The sequence below is a fragment of the Octopus bimaculoides genome, chromosome 2, assembly GCF_046866305.1.
Source record: "Octopus bimaculoides isolate indiv1 chromosome 2, ASM4686630v1, whole genome shotgun sequence".
NCBI lineage: Eukaryota > Metazoa > Mollusca > Cephalopoda > Octopoda > Octopodidae > Octopus > Octopus bimaculoides.
This window is the reverse complement of record NC_142929.1, coordinates 123,479,166-123,490,235: the sequence shown is the minus strand read 5'-3', so window position 1 is coordinate 123,490,235 and position 11,070 is coordinate 123,479,166. Positions and strand designations below refer to the sequence as shown.

General features: G+C 32.2%; 1 protein-coding gene across 4 annotated transcripts in view; it reads left to right on the top strand.

Moving 5' to 3' along the window:
- LOC106871906 (DCC-interacting protein 13-alpha) overlaps window positions 1–11,070 on the top strand; it is a 58,548-nt gene that overhangs the window by 13,297 nt on the left and 34,181 nt on the right. For all 4 annotated transcript variants that reach the window (XM_089347627.1, XM_089347626.1, XM_089347625.1 and 1 more), the window contains exons 2-8: window positions 5,502–5,600; window positions 6,992–7,051; window positions 7,607–7,678; window positions 9,316–9,403; window positions 9,514–9,555; window positions 9,667–9,779; window positions 10,029–10,207. In XM_089347627.1, coding sequence (XP_089203753.1) covers window positions 5,502–5,600; window positions 6,992–7,051; window positions 7,607–7,678; window positions 9,316–9,403; window positions 9,514–9,555; window positions 9,667–9,779; window positions 10,029–10,207 — 653 coding nt within the window. The remainder of the gene's footprint in view (window positions 1–5,501; window positions 5,601–6,991; window positions 7,052–7,606; window positions 7,679–9,315; window positions 9,404–9,513; window positions 9,556–9,666; window positions 9,780–10,028; window positions 10,208–11,070) is intronic.

The following is an 11,070-nucleotide window of genomic DNA, read 5'->3' as shown; positions in this document are numbered from 1 at the left end:
ACTTTGCTAAAGATTTTCTACTATTTGAAAATAATATGTATTCTTGTTTTTTATATTATTCATTTGGTTCTTTATAGATTATTTTTAATAGATAACTTATTTAACATTAAATTATTTAGAAGTTATAGTTTCATTTCAACATAATATTAGAACTTCGATTTGAATAGTGTTGATATATTTTTGATTATTTTTGATTAATAATATTTGATTAATAATTAATCTTTATTGTTTATAATATCGTTAAAGATTTTTTAAAATTAAAACTTTGTATATATATATAAAGTTTAATCTTTTATTCTTAATAATTTTTTCTTTCCTAATTTTTTCATTCATAATTTTTCCATTCATAATTTTTTCATTCATATTTTTATTATTACGTTTGTAGAAATAAATAATCTTGTATTTTTCTATTATTCAATTGATTTTTAATTATAATTAAATAAACGTCTTTAGCTTTAAATAGTATAGCTTTAACTATTACACCGGTTAAATATGTACTAATTTTATCTTCATTATTATTTTAAACTTAAACTTCGTTCAAGTTGTATTTAAAACAATGATAATTTAAAACAATGATAATTTATGTAAGATGTTTTTTGTATATAATATACATGTTATTATAATGGATGAAGGGATGATTATTGAATGGTTATTATTTTGATATTATGATATTTTTAATAATTTTTCTATCTTTATATAATAAGTATTTCATATTAATTCATTTGGTACTTATTGTTGGTTGAGATATATATATCTAATTATTGTTCTACTTACGATCTGACGATTAGCTATATTTTTGAATAGAATTTATTTTCGATAATTTCAATTGATTTTAATCGATTTAAGTTTCCTTTCTATTTGAAAATTAGTTATGAAACACGTGTAATCTTTTTATTATATTTATCTTATGATATTTACTTTACTTTATATTATACTCATTTATTGTGCTTTTAATTATTATTTTTTCTATATGTGATAGTGTATTTTCATCGATGAGTTCTTGAAACTTGGTATATTTTCCCTAAAACTATATATATTATCTATAAAGCTCAATTTAATTTTAATTTTTTATAAATTGATTTTAATTGAGTTTTTACCTGTAATTTTGGATTTTGTCCCTAATATTATATATATATATATATATATATATATATATATATATATATATATATATATAAATAATACAGAATGGGACAAGAACGCAAAACATCCAGACAGTTAGGTGATACAAGAAAGGGACAAAACATACAGATAGATGATACAAAGAAAACATGGACGCATACATATACATGCATGCATACATATCATCATTATCTGTCTTTCATATTGGCATAGGTTGGAGGATTTGCTAGGAGCTGGCAAGCCAAAGGACTACACTAAGCCCCTATGACATGGTTTTGACATAGTTTTTACGACTTGATGACCTTCCTAATGCCAACTACTTTACAGAATGGACTAGGTGCTTTTTATGTGGAACCAGTACAGCCAAACATGCATTCATCCTTTCATTTATTCATTTGTTTTAGTAGAGTGATACTGGTTGGTTGAGATCTTTTAAAACTTGTTGGGTCCTTTCTACACTGGTGAGATTGGTGCTATTACTATTCCTCTTGAAGTTTTGTTAGACAACGCTTGGGGAAAATATGAGCAGAGAAGGAATTTAATAGAGCTGATGTTCTGGAAAGATAGGACTGAGTGTAGTGATTAGTGCAGTTTTAGGATTATGGTGGACACAACAAGGATGATGAGGAAGGAGAGTGGAATGGTTGGGCCTGAGTGGAGGTGGCATGAGTCTTTCCAGCTGCACAGAACAAAGGCTATTATAGTATCAGTAGAAAAGGAAGATGGAGGTGACAACTTAGCTGTGGGCTGGAGTCTAGAGCATATCTGTAAGTGACTTCATGGTAATAAATAAAGTGACCATTTTCTGATTTAGGATGCCTATGTGTGCAGCAGCAGCATTGTTGCAAATGTGAGAACAATATTCCATTGCAGGCCTCACTTGAGCATTGTATATTGTCAATAATTGTTGGGAGAAGAAGTAACTTCTGACCCTGAAGAGAAGGGTCATTCATTGGGATGAGATCCTAGCTATGCTAAGGATGTACTTTCACTAGGAAAGAGAGCCTTGGTGATTGTGATGTTTTCTTCATATTCCACATGGGAGAAAATAACCTTCAAGGGATGAACAGTCATTATTGTTAGGGATATAATACTTACCAATCTAAACATTTAGTGCTGATTAATATTGAAAATATTAATTAATATTTTCTTTGATTGAACAGCTCTATAGCATACAAGTAGTCTGTTGAATGGTTCTATATTTAAGAGATGAGGAATTATTTACATTATTTACATTTGATGGATATTTGTCCTCATCTTGTTTTTTGTTAACACAACGTTTCGGCTGATATACACTCCAGCCTTCATCAGGTGGGAAAATTTCGAACCTGGGTTCTCATTCCTAAGGTACTTTTCGATTTTGTTGTTATTATTGTTATTATTATTCAGGTCACTGCCTGGAATTGAACTTGGAATTTTGGGGTTAGTATTCTGCGCTCTTAACCACTGCGCCATATGCCCATGGGCTACTTACCCCCAAGATTCCGAGTTCAATTCCAGGCAGTGACATGAACAATAATAATCATAATCATAACAACAACATCGAAAAGTACCTTAGGAATGAGAATCCAGGTTCAAAATTTCCCCAAGACACCTGATAAGGCTGGAGGGTATATCAGCCAAAACGTTGTGTTAACAACAAACAAGATGAGGACAAATATCCGTCAAATGTAAATAATGTAAATAGTCTGTTGAATGTTTAGGCATGATCTACTGTTCCATTGCTCTGGAAAACTGCATGATTTCTTGGTGATAAAATGGTTGCTATCTCTAACAGGTCAAAGGAATGATAGATATTGCATTGTTGGCTCTTGTTACTGTTTATTTTGCTGTTGCTACAGCTGTGACTATGATTAATGTAAAACTTTATTTATTTATCTGTTTATTTATTTTTGCATAGGCACGATATCTATTATTTTTGAGAATGGGTAAATGGAAAGTTTTGATATTCTTGTTATCATTTTCAAGAACATCAAAGATATAAATAAATAAACAAATATCTAACTAAAACTTGAAACCAAGATATAATGTAGTTGAAGGCTGCTTTAGCTAAATTTTCTGCTATCTTCTCTTAGTTATTTGATCTTTTACAAGATTAATTTTGCTGATTATATGCTCTATTTCTACATATAAATGGGAAAAGCTTGTAGAATTTTACATAATTTACATATGTTAATTTGAATGGGTAAACCAATAAAAATGTTCAATGTAGAACACAAACATGGAAGATGATGTTTATAGCTTAGAAATGCTTTACTCTAGGTGACTTAGAAATGTAATTACATTAATCCTGAGTTACAATCACATCTGGAATATCTTGTAACCCTGTATAGTTCGTCTGTGTGTGATCTCTCACCACTTCAGTAATTAGTTTATACTCATAAACACATATGCACATAGATTTATCTGTGTCGATAGAACTCACTTATTATTAGTAAGCACAAAGTAGAAATTTATCATTGCATAGCATGCAATGTTAGACATAAGTGTGTATCTCAGAAATCAAGGAGTCTCTCTAGGTCAAGTCACTATTTTCAGAGGTTACAGCTCTGGTACTACGGGCATGTGGTTAGAATGCTGCAGGAGAAGATCATAAGATAGGTTCTTCAAGCCAAGCCAACCAGCAGTTGACGTACGAGTTGGCTACATCGTTGTTGTTGGCACTCCCTCGCTTACGACGTCGAGGGTTCCAGTTGATCCGATCAACGGAACAGCCTGCTCGTGAAATTAACGTGCAAGTGGCTGAGCACTCCACAGACACGTGTACCCTTAATGTAGTTCTCGGGAATATTCAGCGTGACACAGCGTGACAAGGCTGATCCTTTGAATTACAGGCACAACAGAAACAGGAAGTAAGAGCAAGAGAAAGTTGTGGTGGAAGAGTACAGCAGGGTTCGCCACCATCCCCTGCCGGAGCCTCGTGGAGCTTTAGGTGTTTTCGCTCAATAAACACTCACAACGCCCGGTCTGGGAATCAAAACCGCGATCCTATGACCGTGAGTTTGCTGCCCTAACCACTGGGCCATTGCACCTCCACTGGCTACATCAAGATGGTTGGATAATATCCATAGTCTCAGTTGGTCACACTTAGAAATTCAGAAGGTAAGTGTAATGATGGCTACTTCTGATATGGAGGAGGTGCCTGGAGACTCTATCCCCATGACCTTCCCAGAAATAACAAGTAACAAAAATGGATAATATGCATAATTTAGCTGTAAAAAACCTGCCCTCAAAAGCTACGTTGGAAAATTATATTATAAAATATATATTATATTAGTCATAAAATTATCTTCTCTGCCACAGTGCATCTTATATATTGACATTTTTTTCTTCTTACACATAATATACCTACAGCTTTACTGAACAGTAAATCTGTATCATTTGTTTAATTAAGAAGGAACATAGTATTGAGTCAAAGTAATTGATTCACTCATTTGTTTTTGTTCAGTTTGGATCTATCCTGGAATAGTTGTGATAGCATAACTCAAGCCCAGAGGAGTACATGAACTCAGTATGGCAAGATACCTTGAATATTCACCAGTTTTATGGGGTTGTGATTACTATTGTTGCTTAAACCTTATGGTATCTACATTCAGCTAGGAAGACTGGATCACTGAAAGTTAAGTGTCTTGGATGAGGACAGAATTGTATGGTTCATGAAATACAAACTACTGTTCTTTTACTGGTTGTTTTGAGATTCTGCTGACTCAACTATTCATGATTCATAACAGCTGAATACCCTAGACATATGCAACTGTCTTTAGTGTTTTCATCTCTGTAGAATGAGCCAGTGGTGGAGCCTCTATGTCATCGGTAAGGAACGTCCTCTCCTTCAGGTGAAATTTCACTTGTATTCAAATTTGAAATTGCCTATTGATGAAAAATTTCTGAAAGCCAGCATGAAAACAGAAAAGTAGTTTGAGCCTAAGGACCAAAACATTAATACCTATGAATTGTAAAATATATGATTCATAATTATTTCATCCATTAAAGATTCATTGTTCTCAATGACATATCTACACAAATATTTTGGGGCACTTGAAATTTACAATTAAATTCACCTCTGGTACTAAGAAGGTTCCCTGCCGTTACTCAACTTACTAGAAATTGCAACAAAATCTACCTAGACTCCTGCTCTACTTTCTTTCGAAAAATTTCAAACTGTTGCTCTACATCCTATATGAATCACTACTACATATCATAATAAACAGTACATTCCTCAGCTAGCCAGGGACATGTTACATCTTAAACAAATGACCTACCTGTAGTGCTTAATAGAAAATAGTATGCAAATACTTCACTGATAATTCTAAAGTTAGGAATACAGAGAATTAAATACTTGTGATTATACACTTTTGTTTTAATCTATCTTCTTTCAGACTAAAAGCCTGCTGGGCCTGTTTGAAAAAGATGCCATGTCACTCAAGAAATATTCCAACAATTTGCACAATTGCTGTCAAAGAATTCTTTCTGCTCAAGTAAGTTTTTGAGTCTTTTATAAGATATTGTCAGAAATATGTTTTTAATTGTTTTAAATTCATTTGTTTATGTAACAAATGTGAAGTTCTCCTTTACTCCAGACATCTAAGTGAACTAAATATTAAAAAGAATTGTGTATATACTCAAATACACATAGAAACACATGCAGTGGATTTGAACTCAAGACTTTTGGCTTGTTAGTCCTATTTCTATCAGCTTGACAACCTTACTTTAACTGTTCATCTTACCATACCCCTACCACATATATGTTTTACACTACTGTGCTCTTCATAGATTTGGAGTGGTGCTCATATGTATAGAAAATGCCTTCTATATTGACATCTGGAATCCTGTCTTTGTTATTGTTACTACAATTCTGTTCCACCTCTACCCATTGCACTTATCTCTCCCCTTCTTGTCACTTCAGATCTTGAACTAAATGCTGCACAAACTTACTTTTCCAAAATGCATAAACTCCCTGTTTCTTCCTCTATCCCAATTCTAAACTGTATGAGTTCAAATTAAACAGCAGCCTCCTGAATTTACCCCCTATTGCTTATTCTGTGAGGCATTGAAAAGGCTTTACACTGCCCTTCTTAGGCTCATTGCATCTAATTAAAAAGACTCTCTAGAAGTGATAGAATGGGTTTTGCAAATACAAAATATGTGAACACGCTTTGCATATTTTTGCAGCATATTGTAACTTTTATAACTAGATGTCTTTCTTATTACTTGGATGGTCCTACCACTGGAGCTTCTGTGTACTAGCTTAATATGACATTCAAATTTACTTTAACAAACTCTCTTCAAATGAGAGGATTTATGTCTGAATCTTAAATTGTGATTTTGGAGTCTAAGGGGCATGTCAGATATATTTGTATATCTAGTATTTTGAGCTGGTGAGTTAGTACATTGTTTTATTGTCTTCCTCTATATCAATAATAACAACAAAAACAAAGACAAGATGAATCTGTTGTTAGATAAGTAGTTGGGCAAATGGAATTATCTGCCTTATCCTGGAAAGTTATAACATGCATATGTAATTGATAGTCAAACATCTCTGAGCTAGGGTGCCTCAGTTCTGTTTTGATTTTATATATCTGTCCTGAGGTATTTCTCAGTAATAAATTTCTAAAATCTCAATTGACATCATGTTGTGTGTTGTTATTTTTACTACATTTCTACCAGATTATTCTGCTTACTACATAATGTAAATAACAACACACAAATAACTATCAAACTTTTATCAGATCATAATAAGTAGTGAGGTCAAAAGGATCAACTAAAACCTTTGAATGTGGTGCCCCAGCTGGGCTGCAGTTAATGACTGATGCCAGTAAAAGAATATTAGTTTTATAATAATACTTTCTTCATGTTTTTATCATTTCAGAATGAATTGTGTGCAGCAACACAGTGCTTATCACAGCAGTTGCGTATGTATGAACTTCAGGTAAGGAATGATATTAAAGTTTTATGTAAGTCATACATCAATTTAACTATCCTGTATATATTTAATGTATACGCATATATATATATATATATTTTCATAGCATTTTTTCGATGGCCAGATAACTGAAGAGATGGCGGCGCGGGTTTCCGCCCCAACATCTGAAACTCGGAGTTTTATTATCATGGCTACCGAATAATTGTCACATATTATTTACAGATGAATTCCTCTATTTACATAATATCGAGGTCTCTTTCTTTCTTTTGTTGTCTTACCTTTTCTATCAATATATATATATATATATATATATATATATATATATATATATATGCAAGCTTTAAGGAATTCTTATGACAGTAATCATATTATAATTTATAATCACCATGACCCAAAATTTATTACTATTTGTAATTATGATTAACCTAAACCTGTTGGAATTTAAAATTGTTGGAAATTACAATTATTAAAATTATAATCTAATGAATTCTGATAAACTGGAACATGTTATAGAACTTCAAAAACATTGTAATATTTGCTTTGTTTACAATAATATTTCAGAAATTCCCCTTGGAGACTGAAGATAGTATTTTGATATCAACCCTAAACCAGTTTGCTACTTACTTAGATGATGTGAGTATTATCTCTCTTAATTCTTCAGTATAATTCATTATTAAAAGAAACAGGAGAAACTCTTGTTTCTCTCAAGGATATATGTTCAGGAGATGCTAAATAGATATGGGAATAAGACAAAAGTCATGGCATTGGAATCTAGTAAATCTCTGTATTCTCAATATTGATTTCATAATTGTTTATGTTGTAATTCAATTTTGTTTTATTTTATGATACTATTCTTTCAGCTTTTGGGCACTTCTAAATTTCACTTGTTGTGGAATGGTTTCCAGTTTTTCTGGAGTAGATGCTGATTCTGTGTATATTTGGTCAATCATTAGTAGTCCTTATAGCAAGAATAAGAATCAGACTTGCAAAAACATAAGTGTTGGGGTTGATTTGTTTGACTAAAATCCATCAAGGCATGGCCAGCATGGCCAGAGTCCAATGACTGAAGCAAGTTGGAGATAGAAAGTAAAAGATACTATACACTGTATAGTATATAGTCTCTTTATATAGTACTGTATATATAAATCTACATGTACTATATTCATTTCACATTCACAATGACATCTGGTTATCTTACTCATCATGCACTCTGAATTTGTGTGATCACTAGTTCACTAGAAGAATCCCTGTTGTAGTGTCATACAACATCTTAGCTAATAACCTGGCTAATCCCAACATCTTTCAATGATTATTGTTGTGACATATTTTATGTGACAATCTCTATGATAATATTTTTGCAATTAGGATGTCCTTCTGGTATTTTTTTACTTTGTGAAATTCTCAGAATATTTAGTTATAAGATTCATTGGCTCACTCTCACAGCTGTGTAACAATGGATCAGAAATCACTTTGTTTATGAACTAATTTACTTTTCATTCAATAAAAATAAAGCACCTTTATTAAAGTTAGCTAAGTTTCTGCATTCTCTTTCTCCAGATTATTTTTTACTGTATATTTTCATATATACACTTGTATCATTTCTCTAGATGTTACAAAAAAGTCTATGAGTTCATACTCAAATTTAATAAAAATGTAGTATTGTGAATATAAGTATACTATTACTTTCCCTTCCTTACACCTACTCTTCATCTTTGTCTATCATCATCACCAATACCAGAATGACAACATCAAAATTACAGAAATAGGAGAAACCATATATCTGTTTCTTTTCCTTTTGTTATAAATAAAAGTTTTTATTTAGCAATATATTTTTACTGGAAGAAAAGAAAAAAAAATGTTAAAAGTATAAAAGACTAAACTATTGAGAAACGGCGGTGTATCAGCATGGCCGCAGCTCTGAGCTGAAACTACTGAAAAAAAAAACCCCTCCAGAACTACCTCTCCAAGGAAACAAAAAAAAAAGAAAAGAAAGAAAGTGGGGATTAAGAAGCAAAAGATGGATAGGGAGAGAGAGTATCAGGTTGTACACCCCAGACCAGATGGCATGTTCAGCCTTGAGGACATAATTGCAAAGGCATTGCTGCAGAGAATGGCCAGTGACACTTGTTGCAACAGCCACTCCTCTTCAGAGGACTCATTACTCAGATGGGTTGCAGAGGGAATCAACTGTGTGGAATCCAAGAACACTAATTTAATTACTGATTTGTTCTTGCCCAGCTTCAATAAGACAATTCTCTTCTTTTTTTCAGATTAGTTCTGTTCAGCAAGTTCTCGCTGCTCAATTTTCTGAGACAATGATGTATCCATTATCAAAATTTCTTCAAGCAGACTTAGAAGGTATGGATGTTTATTTCTTTTATATTAATCTTCCATGAGGTATGTTCTGTAAGAGTTTGTTTTGTATTAATTGCTAATCAATGTACCTTTTTCTTTTGTGTTTTCCTCAGAAATTAGCACCATGTATGAAATGTACAGAATTTCCTCTGATGGTAAGAATATAATTTTCTGAAATAATCTTTTTACTTCATATATTCAATTCAAACTCATATCTTACATAGATTTGTGATTTTCCTAATGCTATTTTTAAAAACTTTATTCAGAGCATGAACAAGCAATGGGAAAATATATGAAACTTTCAAAAAAGAAAGATAATGACCGTCTAAGACGGGATGCTAATGAGGAGCTTTATACTTCAAGGAAAAAATTCCACCAGGTAAGACATACTAGACTGATGCCTTCCATCATAATTTTAAGAACCTTTTGTTGTGTTCCAAACACTTGTAAATTTTATATTGTTTTAAAAAGATTAATTGAAATATATAGATGGTGTATTTAATTATAAATATGATCACATAGAGAAATAAAGTTATGCAAGTTTGAAAAAAAGTACTGGAAATGAAAGTACTTTATCTTTTTGTAGATTGTAGATCTTACCTAGTTTTTTTCTTTTTTCTCTTGACAGACAGCTCTCCATTATTATGCTTCACTCAATGCTCTCCAGTATAAGCGGAAATGCTTCCTGCTAGAACCTATCTTGGGCTACATACATGCTCAACGGACTTTCTTTCAAATGGGCTATGATGCTATTGTTAAACGCGAAATTGAAGAATTTCTTAACAACATCACAGCCAGTGTTCAAGGGTAAGTTTCAGAAAGAACCAAATTCTTTTGTCTCATGTTAGGTTGACCATTTTTGTGCAGTGATTAGTCATATATTCTTTGTTGGCTGTTCACAGTGTTAGGTAGATTGTGTTAGAATGATGATCACACTAAATTTTGAATGAGTTGATAAATTAATGGGATAACAAACATAATGGTTAAGAATTTTATGTAATACAACTCAGTAATAATATTATGAAAGTAGCATAAGGAATTTAAATCACTGCATACAATTAATGTGTATTACTCAGACACTACAAGCTAAGGTTGGTACCTTTTGTTGAGTATGACATAAGCCTGTTACACGAGAAAAGTAAAACATGGGAAGAGAGAGAGAGAGAGACCAACTTGTTAAAACAAGTTACATAGATTCCCCTGTCTGGTTTGAGGTTAAATTTTCCAGCTTTTATAACTAAGCTATCCTTCTAGAATCTTTGGCTAAACTATCTGGTGGAAAAATTACATACTTCCTTTGAAGTTAGCTGCATCAAACATAAGTTAGCCAATCCTGATTGGTCAAGCCATATTTACATAGGAGTTACTAGCTTTTATGGTGACACTTTTCCTTTTGTGGAGATAAGTTAGGTTGTAGTTCTGGACTTGGAAAATTTGGTTCAAAACTCAGCATGTGCTCTGCTACACTCTCAAAATTAATATTTTTCATATTTTAAATCAAAATCTTTGCTTAAACAGAATTTGTAATGTAAAAGAAAAAAAGCTATCTTAACTAAACCAAACTTATTAAACATTCTAAACATTCAAACCACTTTTGAGCTCAAATACTGCTAGGTTTGATTTTTACTCATACATGTGCTGGGACTGTTCCAATTTATTTTATTCCTTCC